The sequence below is a fragment of the Symphodus melops genome, assembly GCF_947650265.1.
Source record: "Symphodus melops genome assembly, chromosome: 1".
In the NCBI taxonomy this organism is placed as follows: Eukaryota; Metazoa; Chordata; class Actinopteri; order Labriformes; family Labridae; genus Symphodus; species Symphodus melops.
Genome location: NC_136691.1, coordinates 7,624,762 through 7,645,741, shown reverse-complemented (window position 1 = coordinate 7,645,741; position 20,980 = coordinate 7,624,762). Strand labels below are relative to the sequence as shown.

Genomic DNA, 20,980 nt, shown 5'->3' with positions numbered 1-20,980 from the left:
TCCAATTAGTTTCAAACTTTTGAACCACCGACAGTTAAGTGTCAACAGAGTACATACGTCTCAGTCTCGTGTTTACCGCGAGTAAACACAGGAGCAATTTTGCTCAAATGATTAATTGCTTGATGCACAGACACCTAACCATCCAGACAGATGAAAACACCACATCAACAAACAGCCTCTACACTCTGCAGCACATCCTTGCACTATTCCAACATATGGAGGAAAAAAAAGGCAGGTATAGAAAACCAGACAAAATATTCTGCATGCACTCTAAAGCTGTCAGAAAAGCAGCAGAACAAATGAGTTCTTAGTTCTGTTGCTGTTGAAGCAGGGACCACATTGTTAGAGCTTTTATGTGTTTATTAAAAGGACAGTGGATAGAGTCAGAAGCAGAAATGAGAGATTGGGGAATGACATGGGGGAAAGAAGCCGCAGGTTGGAGGACGATAGCCGCCATACCTGGGCCGCTCTAGGCTATCCTGCACCCCGTCCTAAAAACATTTAGACGGAGACGAACTTCTCTGAGCATAGTATTGATGATTTTTTTTAATGTAATGGTTTTAATAGTCTTAAATAAGGTTGTGGAACAGTACAATTTCCACTTTGATAGAAAATGCAGAATAGATTTATTCACTCTAGTTTTCAACATACAGTAACTTCAAGGGGATCCCACATTCAACTGCTTTATTCCTGCTCTTCCAAAGCATGTCTCTCATCCTGTGAAAAGTTCCCTGTCAGGTGTTATTAGGCATACTTCCTAAAATGTAGCTCTATTTTAAATTCACGAAAATGTTGCCTGGGAAATGTGCATGAACCATAAATGCATCCTGGTGTAATATCACAGGGGGGAGACCGAAGACCCTGACAGTAATTGCATGAGAGCACGTTATTTTTTCTACAAACTTTGTTCTCACTGCACTTCTCTGGCTATTTTTTCCCAACCATGGCCATAATAATAAATAAGCCCTTAGGGTCTTTGCATCTGCTTATCGCTGCTGCCACAGTAATCTGACACAGACATTCGCCGGGCCTGACATTTACACAGAAGAAGGGGAGTACATTCCTTTTTCTCGTCCTGGTAAATCTGTTAGCCATTAGCCGGTGTCAGACAGATGCAGGGACCAAATCCATAAGCTTCACTCAGGAATGGCTTGGTCATGCAAGGGTCAATCATGCACGGGCTATTATTTTAGAGTCAGACGATGCATTCCTGCTACGGCAGTTATGTGACGTGAGAGAAGATAGTTTGAGAGCTCCTCCTGGAATTAAGTTCAAAGAAGAATTGCAAGAGCAATTTGTAAATCCTTTACATGTTTTTGAGTCCTTAGTAATTCTTTCAGATTCACTTAAGTTGGTTTCATCAATAAAACTAATTAAATGTCTTGGATAGCAAGGACTTAAACACATTAGGACCATAAACTTTTTATAAAGATTGACGATAACAGCAGTCCCTGCTGGGAGCTGTACCAGCCTGTGGGATCTTTGTATCATCAGTAAGTTCAATGTGTGCTTTGGTCGGCAGAGCAGGCGTAGCCTTGAGTCCACCATCCAGCTCCCTTCTGTGCAAAGTCTTGGTCCCAAATTACGTCACTAATACAATGTTAGGGCCTGTCACAAGGCTATTTTTGTTTCAACAGAAGGAAATTGAGACGTAAAATCCACACTTATATACAGTCATTGATGAGACCAATCAGTGACAACCAGGCTTTGAATGATGTAAACAGGAAGTTCCATTTAAAGCTGTAACTGTCCATGAAATTAAATTGAATTTGTATCAAACAGAATAAAATAAACAACATATTATATTTCAGTGAATTTCCAGTTCTTGTGAATGGATATCATCATCACTTTTGGTAGCTAAAGTTTATTTGATCAACTTTATTAATATGTTTCATATTACAATTGACTACTACTTATTGGCAGGACATTTTAAACACAGTCATAACATTTTTGGGGCTAACATCCCTTTTTGATGTGAAAAAGGACAAGTTGGCTGATATTGAATTTTTTTTTGATTGATGGAGTATCAATGATAAGAAAGTAGAAGTTATTTTGACATTGAGCAAAAACAGTCATTATAGGAAAATGGCTAAAACCGGAATTGTCTATTGATGAATGGATCCACGTTACATAATGTGTATTATTGAAAGTCATGTAATGCTGCTTGAATGTACTCAAATGTAAAAAGTGTTGACAGAAAAGACTTGAACAGTTGTCATGTGAAATGCTGAATGTACCTTAAGATAAAACATATATTTAAAGAAAGTTAAGTTTGTGTTTTTTTTTTATTTATTTATCACAATTTCAGTACTCAAACTATTTCATGGAAAGTTGCAGACAGATATGATAAAAAACATGTGCATTTTTCAAAGAAATTCCACATATGTTTTATTTTATCTTCTATAGGAGCCACACCTGCATCTGGCTTAGGGAGTCACATTTCTATACTGTGACAGGCCAATTTTTCATATGGAAAATAAAGTACTGAATTTTTGGGGGATTCCTAGTGAGAAATTATTTCAATATTTGCATCTTCAAATGTCTCATTTTAATTCCAACAGTTATAAATGTCAAGAAGCGATCACCCTGGTAAACAATTACATAAGGATAATTCCCCATTATCCACTGGAGATGCTGCATGCATATGAAGAGTTCAATGTTGTTTGTGAAAGCATGTGTAAAAACACAATGTTCTCTCATTCAACACGTGCATTTTCCAATGCATGTTGGTAGTTTTTGTTTATTTGGGTTTCATATTCCAACCATGCTATTTACATTTAAGGACACAACTTACTGCAGAAGCACGAGACTTTGCATTGGGACATACACGGTGAGGTGTTGTATCTTCAGATATGGTCAGAATTCTTATTGACATTCTCGCACAACTGACTAATATTTGTTCTTCAGATCAGTTCTTTTGCCAAAATACAAATCTCCTCTGCAAATAGATGTTAAACAAGAATCATCATCAGTCCAACTATAGACTTTCAGTCAAAGACAGATTGATAACATGTTATAATGCCCACTAATTCAAGTTCTGAAAATGGGTACACGAGTTAGTGTGTGGTTTATGTGTCCCATGTACAGAGGCTGTGACTACTGACGACCACATCAGCAACAAAAAAAAGTAGTAGAAAATTCTTTCCTAAGAGTAATGAGACGAGTCCCTGATACCTCTACAGTGAACTCAAACACTGCGTGCATTCAAATAAACTAACGTGCAACTAAACGTGCATACACCACATTCCTATAAAACTGTATAAATCAGATTGTTTGTTCGACACGAACATGGCTTCAGACGGATGAAGTTAACCAGACTGACAGTGTTTTATCACTGATTTCACTTGAGGTGTTTCACTTGAAGAAAACAATTACATTGATTCACATATAGGTTACTGTACACAGGCTCAATACTGTATATCTGTGTAATCCTTGTGTAAACAACATTCCTCCGTAATAGCTACCATGTGGGGAGACATTCAATCAGCTAACCCTTCACACAAAAGGTTTGTTTAATTTTCTGTTTCATGCAGCTGCTGGAAACTCTTCGATAAGATTAGTTAATTGCTTTGAATAAATATTACTCTGAGCAAATTTATTATAACAATGTAACACGCATGACCGGTCGTTGTTCTTGACTGCATGTCAATTGTTTTTACCCTGTTAAAGCTGTATTATACTTTCAGTTTAACAAGAATCATTAGATTTATCATGTACACAAAACTTCTCCCAGTCATGTGGTCTGCAGAGAAGCTTGCGTGAGAAGTCATTTTCTATTTTTCTCCTTTTTTCTACTTCACAAGTGTGGCTCAAACCACCAATCGTTTACATCCTGTGCATTGGGTCTGTTTCTCGTGTCATTTAAGGCAGGATGTTTTTTTGTTTTTCTTTTTTTCAGGGGGGGGGGGTTGTTTTTTTTGTCACAACATCCCTCCTTGCTTCTGTTTGCCTGTTTCTATGGGAAGTCTTGGGTTGTGGTCCAATCATTTTAGTTTTTATTAAGATGTGATGATAAGGTGGAAGGTTGATTGCTGCAGGAGGAAAGGGTGCGGCAAAGGCCCTCCACTCGGCGTCATTTAAAGAGAGCCCGCGCTAGATAAAGCAATTATAATATCACTGAGCGTGTGTTTAAAAATGCAGCATGACATCAGGATGCACTGCAGAGGAAGCTATCAAAGGCTTTTATCCAACAATAATATGACAGCAATTCCTTTCAGGCAGGGTGGACTTTAAGTTTAAGATAAAGACTGTGGGAAATCAAAGACAAAAACAACAAGAGGGGCTTCATGTGTCCTTTGACACATCTCTGTCTTCTAAAAGTGCTCTGCATATACTGTATTTAGATTCACATCTACAACTGAAAAGGATGCGACAATTTGTGTTTATTTATAGGTTTTTATCCGTCATGCGTCACAACTTGTCACGTTTGAGAAGAAGAAATGTCAGTATTGAAAATAAAATAATATTATCATGTATTCAGTGCTTGCAGTAACCTGGGACCCAAACTTGCTCGTGTTATCTTTGTAATTTGCGGAAACTAGAAACTACAGCAAAGATTTATCTGAACGTATGAGCAAATACAAGAAGTCCCAAAACACCAAAAGGAACCCAAGATAAGCCACCCCAACCACTCAAATAGATGGCATACTGTGACTGTTGGACATAAGCATGAGCTTAAACATATTTGTTGACATTACAGAATGTCATGGCGCTAAACTCACACAGGAAATGAGCTAATGCCATCAAGTACTGTCATTTTAATGTTCATATATTGAAACCATTTTTGAAAAGTTTTTGTTAATGCTCAAAGATGCTTAGATGCATACATTTATATCAACTACAAAGCTGAAAGCAAACGGTATGCCATGTTTCTGAAAGTTGAGCTTATTTAATCTTTTATCCCCTTGAAATGTAAATAATGAGCTTCTATATAGTGCATGAACAGGCTTCAGAGGTTCTCCTGCCATTCATCATCCCGCTGTCATGGAAAAGCACATAACTGCAATTTCTCTGTATCACGTTTTGCACATGTGGTTTTGGTCCCACAGCATTCACCCTGCACTCACGCACCTCTGTCCGCACTCTTTTTGACTAATGCCTGCTGCACATCCCACAGTAACATGATAAGCACGTCACGAAATCCTCAACACACCTGTTAAAAATTTGAAAGCTCTCAGTGGAGTTCAAACAGCAACTGTACTGTAAATCTGCAGTTGTGTGCGAAGCCTTTTCAGTACATACTGTAGCTCCTAAGACACGAATTTTGCTGTTTCCGTTTTTGACCAACAGTAAGGGATTTCTCTTATCTAAACTTACAACATATCAGCCATCTAAGACTTTAATGTTTCTGTTTGGCCTCAACATGTCGTCATCATTTTTTCTCCCATCTTGCCTGAATTTGAAATTCTTTAAGATGTTAGTCCTCTTAAACCCTTTGTACAAAGTAAGTACGACACATGGCACTATAGGATGCCATGTAATTGGTCTCACTTAAATAGCATAAAGGGCCACAGCAACATAAACATGATGAGAGCTTGTGATTGTTCTTGATAGCTTGCAACTAACATGCTGATTACCCGCCTGCATAGGCTTCCCTCCGAGCGGCCTTATCAGGGTTTGCAACTGTTCCCCTCAGCCGCAGCCACAGGAAACGAGGGGTGGGGTACGTTCAAGGGAGTGTGCTGAGAGAGCAGCCGGGGAATGGAACGAAGGACTGTCTACACACTGTCATCCTCTCCTCGAAAAAACCCTTGTACTTGAGTTTGGTGGAAATGGAAGCAAAGGACCTCCAGTATTAACAAATGACCAAAATCCTGGTCTGTTATATTCTTTTATTTGTTACTCTTTAGTTATTTCAAATGGTAGAATCTGTCACTGGATCAGACCTTTCTCTACAGTTAAAACCTGACTGATTTGGAAATTGGTTTGAATTGACACAAACTTCTGGGTTTCAAGATGTGCACAACAGATGCACATTTGTCAGTTCTTCAACAAAGTGTTGGCACAGCAAAGAAATATTAATTTCTCACATGTTACTACTTCCTTCAGTGTTTTAAACAAAATCTAATTAGCTCATCTAATTGTTCCTTTTAACTTGTAAAGTAAATAATATGCAATTGGATGGATTAAAATGGCATTTCTCTTTGTAAATGAGTGGAAAATTCCCTTACACCACCTGTACTACAGATAACGCAGACTTCCTCTGTATCAGCTGGTCATTGAAAAACTTCTCTCCTCCAGCCATGTGTCTCATCTTGCGCTTTAATAACAGACACCCACTGAGAGACTGAAGTGGACTGCTTATTGGACTCACGCAGTCACACTGACCCCTGCTCCGGCTGTCTCATTATACCAGGCTTAAATGGGCTGCTGTTGGTATGTGGAATGCAGAAAAAGATCTGACGCTCAAAGTAAACAACCAAAAATTCAAAAGAGTTTCAGCAACTGTGAGTAAAATACCTGGGAAAACTTTTTTACAGATTCAAATGTGAAATATGTACCCCACTTATGTGTACAATCCCAACATAAGTCGAGCATATGCATTCAATTACAAGCGGTTCTTGCATTGATTGTATGACAGAGTGGTATCTACTGAAGTGTCTATGAGCACAGACACTATAGAGACTGTGATTCACTCCAGTGGGAGAGCCTGTTTCATAACTAAAGCCAACACACAGTATGCACACCTGTCAAAGTGTCTGAGTTCAGCACTGAACATTTTGTCTGTTTCATGATCCAACCTGGCCCTGACCTCTGTGGTGACATGCACACAGTATTTCAACAGTGTCAAAGAGGGATATAAAGCAACAAAGGCTCTGGCCATGTGTCTTAAACATTATCATCATGTTTAGATCATCTCTCTCAGCCAGCTGTGTTGGGAAGCCATTGTTAAAGACTAAGCGGTCAAATCTTTAACCTTCAGTGGACTTTTAGTTCAAACTGTTTGCCACAAAGTGCCAGCTGTGCTCCAAAAGACTAAGGGTTTCTTTCAGGCAGAGGCATGGTAGGTCTCATACACGCATGCAGTATATTTTTAACTTGCAGCTTCTGGCATTCAGAGTTTTCCAAGCAGGGCAGAGCTGCAACGCCACTTTAACCTGCAACACACTGGAGACAGAAATAGAGTAATCACAAAAGTTTCAGAGCCCCTGTGTCAGCTTCATAAGAGACTTCAAAGTATCTCATGCTGAGGCAATGTCAATATACACTACAGGACCTCTCTCCAATTTAATTATCAGGCCTCATGAATCAAGCTAGACTACTAAATGTATGTCTCATGCAAAGCCCTGTAGAGCTCATGAGCTGTATGTGAAGTAACAGATATACCACACCCAACAAACTACCTCACAGTCGTGATTTATAAAGAAGAAAGATCTGGATTTCGTCTGTCACACAGACCGACCCAGGGTCCTACATATATACATATGTCCATAAGGAGGAATCCCCCAACTCAGGAATGCAGTGTTGAGCCCCTGAGAACCCTAAAGGAGGAGTGTTTGCATATCTTCACACGAGAGCAGAGGTCTGTATCATGTAGTGTGACAGCAGGAATCCTCACGAGGGCACGCTGGTCCTCATTACGAGTGATAAGAAGGTAATTTTTTAGGGTTGAGGGCACCCAATGATTTTGCATGTGGGGTTGACCTTTGCATGACAAAGAGCTGGAAATAAAACAAAACAGCCACATTGAGGGATGTCCATAAATTTTTTTTTAAAAATCAGCTGCAAGGTCATCGACCTCATATACCACTCAAGATTGGCCAAGTGAACTGTGAGTTATTGGACTAAATGACTAAGGTACATTTAAAAGAGTAAAGAAGGTCCCTCCATGGTCAGGTCAACACGATGTGATGAAAATCTGAGATGTGCTATTTCATTGTTTAAAACTGTGAAGACAATATGAGGTACGAAAGATAAACACATAATAAAGCATATCCCCTGTTACTTTCGATTTCTCTCTTTTTGCTGTTCAACATCATTTTCAAAATGTACCTGTGATTGCAACATTCACCTCATGAGTCTAAGATAGCTCCACAAAGAAGGGTTGTTTTTTTTTTACCACCAAATCGACGCCATTTAATCTGCTGACTGCTGGCGAGTGCTTGTTCTTATTGTCAAAACAGTCAAAACTCCTGACCAATATGCTCTGGGTGTCCTTATGGAAATATTGAGTTTATGCAATGCGATATGAGTCCGTCGTTTGCAATGTGTTTAATATTCATATTGTGAACCCCAGCTACGACCAACCAATGCTTTTTGATTGTTTTGATACTGAATTCAAATAAACCAAACTAAATAAAAGCTCGACAGGCGTCAGTGAAGATCACGTTTTCTTCTTTGTGCGACTGTTAATTCTTTAAACAGACGACTCAGTAATCCTACAGCGCCTGCTTCAGTAAAGCCACATTTATTTACGTGGTTGAGTTTCATCAGAGAGACTAATTATCATCAGTGGCATATGAGGCAGTGAATCTCCAAACCTCTATTTGACCAGGTAACAGAGAATAATACAGTGAGTCTGGTTAGAAAGCAGAGCAGGACATCAGAGAGGGTTGTGTAGCGATGAGCATTGCATAACCTCACATGGGAAGTCACAGTTAAAGGATGGAGCACATTTGAGCCTGATGACTTGTTTATTTTCCACCAATCTGAGCTTTACGGTGGGGTTGTGAGTGAGCAGAGATAAATCGCTTAATGGTTTTCCTGGAATGTGAAGTTCACAGGGAGGCTAGATTAAAAACAGATAAAATAATTAGCTGTTTGGCCCAGCTGTCTCTTCTCCGCTTTGATGCTTTAGTATTCAGTATTCTCAAACAAGCCAACACTTTGACTTCCAGAAGCAACAAAAGATTTGTCTGACGACAATTTTTCGAAACTTTTAAGAGTAACAGTGGGTTGTTTTCATACAGTGGAAAAGGAGAATCTGAGTACAGTCTCCTGTATGCAAAACAACAACAGAGATTCAAACCTAGCAAGTAGCTTTTCATCCCAAACTAATGCAGGAAATCAACCTACTAATATGTTACCAAGAAAAGGTTATGCTCCTTCTAGTCCGTCACGGCGGGTGCACAATTATCTTATTGTCCACACCTCACTATATCTACCTCTTCAAGCAGCAACAAAGCTAACCAGATTTCTAAAAAGCATTGCCTTCATATTGTCAGTCAGTAAAACCTATAGAGTGCCTTATTTGCAGCTCTTTTTTTATTTAAATCTTATAACTTCATCTATAAAAGATAACAAGCTTGCTTTCTGCATGTTTATGTTTGTACAAATCACTACTGTCCAAACATCTTACTTGTGTTCAAAAGTATGTAAGTAAGTTTTTTTTAAGTTGACAAAACGTTTGATCTCAGCAAAATGTCTGAATGGGGAATTCTGTGCACTCAAGGTTAGAGGAAAAATGTTGGTAAAAGCAGCAAGTTGACAGCTGCGGTACCTCAGGGATACTCCGCTGTGAAATGTGAGACTATGGATCAGAAACTGCAGTGACTGTTGTTGAGCAGTTTAGACAACAAACAATTCTCATGCTTTCCGTCAAAGTGGATTGATTTCAGCTGAGTGGAGAACATGTGATCCTTTTGGCTAAACAATGAAGAACTTAGGACATTATAACGGTTCTAATAATTACAGTTTGAACATTATACAAACATTTCTCAGGGTTGGAGCTACTCCAGGGAACATTGGGAGATTGGTTGAATGGTAGGAGTTAAACTAACACACTTTGTTTAAAGTTTTAAGATTTCAATCCAATTTTTCAAGGATGAAGGTATGAATGAAACACTTGGATCACAAATCCTACCTTACTGTTCAAACCTTTAAGTCGTATCATTTGTTTGTATAACATTTTTAAAAATCCAAAAATAAACAGAGGCTTTACAAATTTTATGACCCTAACTAATCAGATAAATATGTAGAACACAATCCGGAGTATGAAAGAATAATGAGTCAGCAGGAGTAGATTAATTTGAGCAGGGCTGCAGAGTTTTTGATTTCTCTCAACATTTGGAAGTAATTTCCCAGAGGGTCTGGGAAAACCCTTGGTACGCTGAGATCCAAGACAAACAGGGATGTGTCGCTGCCAGTGATTAACTACTCTGCTCATTCATAAAGCTCTTGGCCTATAATGAAGGACCTCTGGCCTGAAGTAATTTGGTGAGAGGCCTCAGATTGACACCACACTCACTGTGGGAGCCACTTAATGGATCCGAACCTGCAAGCCAACCAGAGTAGAAGACTTGGATAGTTTCCAATGGGAAAGGAAGTAAATGCATGTACTGTGTAAGGTTGATAGTAAAGGACTTACTCATGAAGTAACCTGATACAGTTTCAAGCACAGTCTGTAGGGGTCAGAAGTGGAATGACAAAGCACAGCACAGCACTGTCAGAGAAACAAGAGATACAAAGTTTAAAAGTTGCTTCTTTCCTTACATATTTTAAATAAGCCGATTTCTCACATGCTGTGCGAACGCAATGGACGAATATTCCAACCTGACTCTATTCAGTCTTTGTGTTGTGTTGTCCTACAGTATGCCTTTTTATACATTGTGTTTTTTCCACTAATGTCAATCAACTTCCCCTTCCAGGGACAATAAAGGTCTCAACTGAACTGAACTGTCGTTTTCCTGTCCCCTGGACAAACTTCTGCCAAGAGTGAGCGTATAAGCATATGTCAGAATGCAGTAGGTAATATTCAGGGAAACATGACAACCTTAAAAATCATAAAAATGCTTCATTTACTTGATTAGATATACGGTAGTTCAATGTTAATAAAAAAAAATTCGAGGATCCACTCAAATGATCCTCTTAGAACGTTTGGAAAACTGTGTGAGAATTAAAGGGGCTGCACTCTGCAGCAGTGAAGTGTGCTGTACCTCAGGGTTCTGGTTTGGACCTCATCCTCTTTTATAAATGCTGCCCAGGGGTAGCAGACTTAACCTTAATGGAAACAAGACAGAGATCATCATGATTGGACACCCTGAACTGTTCGATGTGGTCACTGATGCACTCATGCACCTAATATGTTAATGTCTCTGTCAGCACAAACTGTAAAGGGGGTGAATTTGTTGATAACCCAGTCCACTCCCAGAACTAACTTGATTGTAAGTGCAGAGCGGGTACAGTGTAGCTGTTTGTCGGGAGGCTTAGGACCGGCCTCTTTTTTTTACAGTCCAGTTTGGAACAGGTGGTCATTGAACACATGCCTCCTGACAGGCAAGACAAAGAGGGACCGCATGAACCCTGTGCTGCTTTCCCTCCACTGGCTTCCTGTCCACCAAATGCTTGATTTTAAAATGTTATTGTTGACTTTTGTCAACTTTTTGTTGGCCCCTAATGGATTTGCACTACCTTACTTAAGTGAATTACTCCATGTCCATACTCCCGCTAGCTAGAGCATAGAGGTCACCAGCTGCTCCTGGATGTACCCAAAACAAGCCTTGGAGCTTTTTCACTAGCTACCACTTCAAATAACAAATGCCTCTACTCTTGAATGTTTCAAATCCCTGTTGAAGATCAATTTCTTGTGTTTGGCTCTCATTTTAGAAAATAATTGTTTTATTGAAACAGATTTTGATATTATCAAATGATATTTTTAGCCAAATCAACTTTACTATGAATTTAATGTGTTTTTATGATGTTTTCTAGATTTCGTCTTTTATTGTTTCACTCTGTAAACCCATTTGGTCAACCTTGGCTGTTTTAAGATGTAGTTCTATCAGTGTTCAGTAAAGAAAATTAAAGAAGTATTTTAAAAAGAAGCTACTGTATTCAGAGTCAAAAATATAATATATATCTACTGAGAGGAATTCCTCTCCCATAATTTTCTTCTACAAATGTAAGACATGAAAGAAGTGCATCTATCAACCTATTTAAGCCAAGTCAACAAACATGACTGTGAAAAATGAGGGGGAAAGTGAAGTCGTTAAGAATTTCTGAGTGTCCCTCTTTCATATGTGTTTTGCTCAGTCCCCACTGACGTCCACAAAGGAAACCCATCCCCGTGAGCAAAGTGCATGAGGGGGGTGTCGACAACCCATGCCTCAGTTTTCTGCTCTGTCATTGGTCGCCACAAAAGCTACATTAGTTTAAAACCAGACACAACCTTTCTCAGTCCTTTCACATAGTGCAACCCCTAAAAAGGACTGAAATAGATCAACCGACCGGCAGAGTTTGAGTCAGACTGTAAGAGATAAGCAGAGTTGGTCTCAGGATGCCTGCATACGCCACCAACATGAGGCTGAAGTTCCCTATTGTGGCCTTGGCTTTGGAGATTATCACCATCATTCTGTTTGCAGTGTTTGTGGTCTATGATGATGGAAAACATCATGGGCATGGTGCACACTCCAATGAGACCCACCATGAAGCACCGCCAATGGAGCTCTATCCCAGTAAGTCTATAAGGGGATGCTTGCTTAGGGATGCTCTGATACTGGATGCATGAATGTTTGGTCAAGAAACTACTTGTACAATGAGTTTTTAATAAGTTAAAATAATCTATTTATTAAATAATTGCGCATGGAGTGTTTGGGAAAGCTCTCGAATATATTTTTCCCGCTTAAAAATGAATATATCCACAGATCATTCATGTTTTCCAGTTTTGTTTTTCAGTCTTAAACTGCAAAGTGCTGAGTGTCCTTAAAAAGGTTGCCTTCCTTTATTGAAAGAATGTGAATTTTGTTTTCAGGCTTTAATTTGCCAATTAGCTTCAAACAGAAATAGAGGCTGTTCTAAGAGTAGGTCTGCTGAATGCAATAAGGGAAGTCATGGGGTTGCAGCTGAGGAGCCCAGAGGATCCTGCAGGGGAAAGTGTCATGTCTCCCACAGTGTAGGTCGCATGTGATTTGAATGAATGGCTTTAACATAGAAAGACAGATGGTCGACAAGACACAAACATGCTTTTGATCTTTGTGTTGCTTTTAATGTATTCATTTCAATGTTCTTTTATTAAACTATGGCACTTAATGAGCACTAAGTGGCTTGTACAGTTAAGCTTTCTTTGAATGTTTATCTGCATTATCACAGCTGCAGCTATAAACTGTTGTTTTGCTGTATGCATGGTTGCTCATGATAGGGTGGGGCAGGTGTGACTTACAGATATAAGTCCATGGTCAGTATTAAGGGTGTGCATGTTTTCAACATCAGATTTGTTGTTTCTTTAAGAATGTGTTTTTCCCATTCTTCTTTATTTTAATACTAAGCAAAATGTTACAATTTAAAAAAATATTCTCCTGACAAGTTAAGACAAAATAACAAGATTTCACACAAGAGGCACACCTATACACCTAAATCTGCCTTAAAATATCAAATGTCTTTGTACTCAACAGCTCCACTAAAGTGAAGTAATGGAAAAAGAGAGTGTATGACATGAAGACATGTGCATGCAGAGAGATATCCTATCCAACCCAAACCAGACGTCTGTGATTATGTCTTCAAAGAAAGGCAAATAGGCACAGAATTGATGGTAGAGCAAGTGAAAGCTAACAGGGCTTTTTCATTATGAAATGAATTATGGAACTTGTGATTTAAATGACACATCTGGGTTATGTACAGGTTGAAACAAAAAAAAAACACGGCATGCAGTCCTATTTAAGACCCTTGTAAAGATTGTTTTAGAGTTGATGAATGAAGACATCAAAGATAAGGAGATCCATCCAGAGTTTAAAACATGCAATAATCATTAATCCTCCTGCTCTGATGTATCCTTCCCCAACAGACTGTGCTTAGGTAGGCACTCTGGGTATATCCTCCATCATATTGGCTCACCCAATTTTTCAAGACTACAGAGCGTTACCTAACATCTGGGCGCGGTGCCAGTCATTCTGGCTGATTTCCAACTTTATGACCCCCCTGTCTTTAATATACTATACTTCTAAAAACCCACGAAAGCAACAGAAGCCTTAGTCACCGAGATGTGAATGTGAGTGAGGGTCAAAGTTCACGAAAACTTGCAAACAGGTTTTCTTCAAAAACAGCTCCATGCATGTGAGCAAAATCAAATATTTACACTCGCTTCATACTGATATCAGTGTGCACTGTTTGAAAAGCTGACCACACGTTACACAGCTTTAGACAAGGACAAGTCATGATTATCAAGCTGAGCACAAATCCAAATTCATCGTTTTCTTTATTCCTGCTTTGGTATCTTAAACTCAAAATCTTGTGAACTTTGTATGAAAAGGGAAATAGTAAAGAATGTCTGTATGAAAGGATATTTACAGACACAATGCGAGGTTAGGGAGATGTCTTCAATCATCCCTGACTACAAACATAGAACAAAGTGAGATAATGATGAAACTTGTTTCTTTGTTGTTCTCAACATCATCTGCATTGCACGACTTTCCTTTATCAATGTACTTGAAGTACACATTTGATACATCTCTTTGTTCTAAGATTTGTTCCATCTAAAAAAACAGTGCTTGCAACAGGGTAGAGAGGCAACAGCTCTGAAAGTCCAAATGAACAGCAACATTTTTAGCCCATTGAACTATGATTCAAGCAGACTATAGTGTTGTTTCTGTTAGAACCTCCCAATAACAATAAAGTGAACTCTTTAATTAAGCTTTACAAAAGTAGCTGTTTGTAGATGGTTCATGCCTTTTACCTGAATATATGTTTAAAATGTGCTGATGTGCTCTGTATGTAAATCTTGTTTGTGAAAATAAGCCTGGTGGATTTTTTGTTCTGCTATTTTCACTTGACATTCTGTTCATCACATAAACCCGGTGCTTCTGTGATTTTATGAGTTGAACTCTTCCCTGACCAAGACAAAGAGAAATATCACCATGTTTGGTGTGCTTGATGTCTCCATATGTGCTGTGTGTGCTTACATATATAGGCTATTAAAATAAGATGAGCAGAGACATTGGTGCAAAAACGTCAATTGTAAAATGTACTGCCTTTTATATCTTGAAGGCCATGACCAATTATTGTAAGTGTCACAAATGACTTAATATAATATTTCGGGAAATTCTTCTGTGAAACATTTTTCATACAGTATAATTTGGGAGATCTGTTACTTTTCTGCTTTTCGATAAACATGGTGATACAGCCAGCAGCTGGTAGGCTTAGCTCATTACAAGGACTGGAAGCAGAGGCTACAATCTGTCTGCATTCTTTTAAAAAAGCTCATACATGTGTAATGCCTTTGTTCAATCATTCAAAAACAGGATTGTATATGTCGGCATTAGGTAATAGAGTTATATCAGAGCAGGGGTTATGTGACAATTAACCATTTCTTGGCTTTGTGTAACTTCATGAAGTCATTCTAGTTACCTGGCAGCATCATGTCATTTAAAGGAAGTAAACGGTTCTGAAGAATAGCAGTCGATGCCTCCCTGTCACAGAGTGGGCGTGTCATGTTGAGACAATAGTGGCTTCGTTTATGCTCATTACGGACCGAGGAAATGGAACACATTGTTTCATAACCTGCGCACACGTCCACCTTGATGCCTTTTCCACATGAAGGTCTCATCATATCAGGCTTTACAGCTTTTGGGAAACAGGAGCCCCACTTCCTGTTTCATCAAGGCTTTGGAAGGAGCAACAAGTTCTTTGCAAATCCTACAAAAAATGGCCTGGCCTAACTCAAAGCATCTACACTCTTCTTACTTTCCCTACACCATGGTGTAGGGAAAAATTAGACATAATCCAAACTAATTCCTAATCCTTCTGTCTTTGCCTGTTAAGACTAATAGTCGAGGATGTACCAAATGTCCTCTCCTCTTGAGATTGGTAAAGTTTAAACGTATTAAGATCATATGAAGCTAATAGAAATAGCACAAGGTTACAAAATCAACATGATCAGCAGGAGGTTATTTTCCCCAGAATACTTTTCATGGGGTGATTTAATAGCCTGTGCAGCTAACATGTCACAGCAGCTCTGAGAGGAAATTACTGCTGTGAAGCCAAGTATCTTTAAATCAGTTAAACTACAAAGTCTAAAGAATACCACAGTGTACAGCTAAATCTTTACAAGTGGATAATAAATAATAGAAGGCAGTGTGTTAAAAGAGGGTTTCATTTGACTTAATTTTGTGAGTCTGTTAAACTGAGGCTAAACCAGGACACACAAAACAAAGCATGACCCTGTCTTCAGCAGCAGAACTGACCGCTCTCCTCATTCCTCCAGTGTTTCAGGATGTCCATGTCATGATCTTCATCGGCTTCGGCTTCCTGATGACCTTCCTGAAGAGATATGGGTTCAGCAGCGTGGGGGTCAACTTGCTCCTGGCTGCCTTCGGCCTGCAGTGGGGCCTCCTCATGCAGGGCCTGTGGCATATGGAGGATGGCAAGATCAAAGTCAGCATCTTCAAGTATGACTGCCTTTTACTAAAACAAAACAAAAAAATGTTCCTAATCATGTCATGACATTTGTTTTCCTTTACGTCTTGTATTCTTCTCTCTCCTGCAGAATTATAAACGCAGACTTTAGTACAGCTACAGTCCTGATCTCCTTCGGGGCCGTTCTAGGTAAAACCAGCCCTGTGCAGCTCCTCATCATGACCGTCCTGGAGATCACCATCTTCTCCATTAATGAACACCTTGTGGCAAATGTCCTTGGAGTGAGTACACCATGAATCAAAATGCTGATATGTAAGACTGACAGGACTGTGCTCTTATAGACCTGCTTTACCTTCTCCCTCACAGGCTAATGATGTAGGGGCATCCATGATCATCCACGCCTATGGAGCCTACTTTGGCCTGGCAGTGGCAAGAGTACTTTACAGACCAGGTTTAAGAAACGGACATGATAATGACGGATCTGTGTATCACTCTGATCTGTTTGCCATGATCGGTAAGCACTTTTTTTTTCAATATATATTTATTATTTTTTTAAGAACAGAACAAACACAGAACAAAACAAGCAATCACTGACCCATACACATACACATTCAAACAAAAAAGGTCATCTTGAAAATAGCGGAGAGTTCAAGTCCAGATTAGGTCATGTAGAGTTTCCAAGTCAAAAATGTCATCTTGATGGTGCATCCGGCATGTTAGACAATAAAGGTTGAGAAAGTCCAAAACAGCCCTTTGCCACTGAGTCCTGGAGGGAGCCTGGTCAGAAATCCAATTAGCCAATATACATTTCCTAGCACAGAAAGTAAGCACTCTGTATCCTTTTCTATCGTGCTTACCAGTTACAACCAAGAAATAAACGTTCGATTATTACTGGTATTAAATGAGAGAATTGTATGGATTTCAAATCCAATCAATTGCTGTATTTTTGAGCATGTGTGAGGATACCGACTTCAGTCTTACATTTTAAACACAAAAGCGATGTATCCAGTTTGAATTTATTTATAAATAGGGGATATATAAGCTCTGTTAAGAATCATAAACTGAGTTGCCTTGACCCTGTTGCAAATACACAATGTGTTTACATACCAACTGTTACCCCAATCATCCTCGCTGAGTCCTGTTCCTAAAGCAATTTCAAATGAGCGTTATCTGCAGTAGAGTATTGTTTAAGAACATTATAAAATATTTTAATGGAATTATTGGACTTGTTTTGAAAAAATCTGTCTTGCCTGATATATTGTCAAGGTAAGCACATTTTAATCGTTTGTATCGTTTGTAATGTCTTGCTGTATATGTCACAGTGTTTCTGTACTCCTAAATAGATCAACGTCGTTTTTAGTGTTATATTATTACACTTTAAACTAATCTAATAAGATGTTTTTACCCTGACTGGTTAATCAGTGGCCTCCTATACATGTAAAACATGTGCCACCTAGTGGTCATAAATAGAAATGCAGCACACTCAGCGATTAAACAATAGTCATGTTAACTGCGAAAAACAAAATGAAATAAAAAAATCCACATATCCATTCTTAAGTTTCTTGTGAATTACATTATTTGGATGATGGTAGAAAAGCTGCATTGTTGTCTCTCTCTCCAAAAGGAACCGTCTTCTTGTGGATGTTCTGGCCCAGCTTTAACTCAGCCATTGCTGAACCCGGCTACACTCAGCTCACAGCAGTGATTAACACATACCTCTCCCTGGCCTCCTGTGTGCTGTCTGCCTACGCCATCTCCAGCCTCGTGGAGCACAGAGGAAAACTGGACATGGTCGTAAAACTTTCCTTAGGTATCCAAATAAAAGAAATACAAAATTAATCAGAGACTTACTTACTTGTTTATCTCTTCATACTACAGGTGCATATACAGAACGCCACTCTGGCTGGCGGCGTTGCCGTGGGAACATGTGCTGACATGGACATTGGGCCATTTGGCGCAATGCTGATCGGATTCGTGGCGGGCATCATCTCTACCCTGGGCTTCAAGTTCCTCACTGTGAGTTTGTGGTCTCAGGTGTACATTTTAAAGGACTGCTTTTGGAAAAGTTCACTCAGTCCATGGTGTGAATGAAAAGTCAATTATGAATAAGTGAAGTGCAAAAAAATCATTCACTCTTTAAATAACATATTAATACTGTAAGTCTTTTTCTTTAAGATAAGATAATTACTAAAAGGATAAAACAGCTGGTTCTAGTTTCTATCATTTCTACGGTTGTTATTCTCCTATAACAGCAGTGTGTCAAAACTTGAGCCCTGAAAAGCTTTGACAGGCCTTTTAGGATCATTTGCTGATCATTTTAAGACCAAGCAACTAATAAAGATGTGCAAACCAAAATGATCAATCATCATTTTCATCATTATATATTTGAAACCTTGCCGATTTTCTCCATATGAAGATGCAATGCTATTTCACATGCATATTTTCCCTTTCATACACTGTGGATGTTCTATTTCTCCTCCGTAGCCCATCCTGGCATCCAACCTTGGCGTCCAGGATACCTGTGGTGTCCACAATCTGCACGGCATGCCCGGCATCCTGGGCGGGTTGGCTGGTATTGTGGCTGTGGCTTTGGGGAAGAAAGAGTAAGGGCCATTTTCCTCACCACAAATATGACTTGAATGTTTTAAAACACATATACAAAACATGTCTGTAGCTTTAAAGTAGTTTAGGGGTTTTGGTCATTTGTCAACTCTGACATTACTCTCTTCTCCTCCCTCCCCTCTTCATCCTCCTCTTCAGTGGTCATGCTTCCATGCAAGCTGCTGCCTTGGCTTCATCCCTTGGCTTTGCTTTGGTTGGTGGTGCTGTAACAGGTGAGAGGAGATGAAGAATCACAGTGTTGGTAGATGACACAAGTCAAGGCTATGTTTTTGATTCAGCAAAAAGCCATAATGTGAGAAATGAAACCTTTCATTTTCTTCTTTAAGGTTTAATAATGAAATTGCCATTCTGGGGACAACCACCAGACCAGAACTGCTTCGACGACTCTATTTACTGGGAGGTAAGAAATCTCTAATCACCTGTTTGTGGCTGTTGTGCATCACAGGATATTGAATTTGTGGTTTTGGGATCATAATATTTCATTTCTATGTAAATAAAAATGGATTGATTCATGAGGTTCACTTAATCGTTCTGAACAAGATGTTTTGGACTGTTAAACTCAACACGTGGTTTCCAGGGCAATTATATTTATAGTTTGACGTTCACATTAAACCATCTCATTAAGTACTCTTTCATTACGCTACAAACTCATTAATTGGCCTGCATGTTTTTCAGGTTCCTGAGGAGGAGGAGGAGCATGAGGAGAGCTTGGCTCATGCTGATCACTCAAAGAACAAAGCAGAGGTTTAATTGTCTGCCAACTGTTTACTGAGCGGAAAAATGAAGAATCATTAATCAGCTACATCAAGTTCACAGGACACAATTTCTAAATTATTATAATATGGCCAAAAAAACATTGATTGAGCATATCGACACAAAAACATATGGTTTGATCCATTAAAGTTACATTTTCTTCAAAGGAAAAACAAGCTCCAAGATATACATTGAATCGTCAGGATTTCTAAAATGAATATTATACACAAAGAAGAAATCTTGGTAAGAATTTGAATCTGGAACAGAAACATTCAGGGATTTTTTTACACTGAAAGTTGTGATCAATGTCTTCATTAATGAGCCACTGTAGACAACAGGGTGGGTCAACCCATAGCTTCCATACTGCCTCATACACAACCACTTCCATAAGCTCTTCTTTATTTCATTTTGATATTATATATTAAGCATTACAGCATGTTTTAAGATATTAGTTTAGTGTGTATTTCTCTGTATACATTCTTTCTGCTGAAGCTTGGCTTAAAGAAAGGAGTTCAACTTGCCTTGATATGAAGCTTCACGTCGCCTCACTGGAGCCCGCTCCTTCTGAAAGGAGTAAGGAAGAGTCAGACTGTGTGAAAGCAGCAGTGAGGCTCTGACATGGGCAGGGATAGTCGCGTCAAATGTTATCACTTTTTATGTTGCTTATCTTTCTCTGCTTACAACATTTTCAATTGATCTAAGGGCAGCTCTACAATGTCTTTATTGCAACTAGATGTGCGTTTAGATCTGAGTGTAGCATTGGTTGTCTCAAGGCAGGCTGAGAGGATTTTTGTCTGTTCAATGTATTCTTACATGTAAATACAGTTTATCTTCATGATCGATTGACATGGTCACTTTTATAAAGGTCCTTCAATGTTTGAAAAAAGATCTCCTGGTACTGAATACTTTTCAGAAATCTTTGAAGTTGACAGGAACAGCCATGCTGATTATAAGATTGGTCTGTCATTTATATGAGATCCAATTGTGACCAAAAAGTAACTTTTTTTTACCAATATACACATAAGGTAGCCTTTTCTTAAACCTGATGACTTCTCTTGAATGTCAGATTTAACACATACAACAATGGAACACAGGGCTAGATTAAACTGACAACACTTTAATTGTTACTCAATGATATTTTGGTCCATGACTCAGGATGCCCAGGACACTGACGAGCAACAACATTTTGTATTTCATACAGTGAGCATGTGCTCTTGTTTGTATAATGTACTAACATTGTCATAATAAAGATGTTTTTGTATAATACCACACCCATGATTTTGTGTAAGTTATTTCCGCTCAATTATTTCTGGGAATAACAGCA

The 20,980-nt window shown here is 38.9% G+C and overlaps 1 protein-coding gene across 1 annotated transcript; it reads left to right on the top strand.

Annotated features, from left to right (window-relative positions):
• Positions 1 to 12,122: 12,122 nt before the first annotated feature.
• On the top strand, positions 12,123 to 20,927 carry rhag (Rh associated glycoprotein). Its single transcript, XM_079350092.1, has 10 exons — positions 12,123 to 12,389; positions 16,130 to 16,313; positions 16,412 to 16,562; positions 16,648 to 16,795; positions 17,906 to 18,072; positions 18,160 to 18,297; positions 18,766 to 18,884; positions 19,042 to 19,115; positions 19,230 to 19,303; positions 19,579 to 20,927. The coding sequence occupies exons 1-10, from the start codon at positions 12,212 to 12,214 to the stop codon at positions 19,651 to 19,653; spliced, it is 1,308 nt and encodes a 435-aa protein (XP_079206218.1). The 5' UTR covers positions 12,123 to 12,211; the 3' UTR covers positions 19,654 to 20,927.
• Positions 20,928 to 20,980: the final 53 nt, after the last annotated feature.

Bases quoted from the DNA above. Each gene is read 5' to 3' on its own strand.
- rhag (XM_079350092.1), top strand. From the start codon at position 12,212: ATGCCTGCATACGCCACCAACATGAGGCTGAAGTTCCCTATTGTGGCC. The intron at 16,796-17,905 runs GTAAGCACTTTT...TCTCTCCAAAAG, and splicing joins TGATCTGTTTGCCATGATCG to GAACCGTCTTCTTGTGGATG. The intron at 18,298-18,765 runs GTGAGTTTGTGG...TCTCCTCCGTAG, and splicing joins TGGGCTTCAAGTTCCTCACT to CCCATCCTGGCATCCAACCT.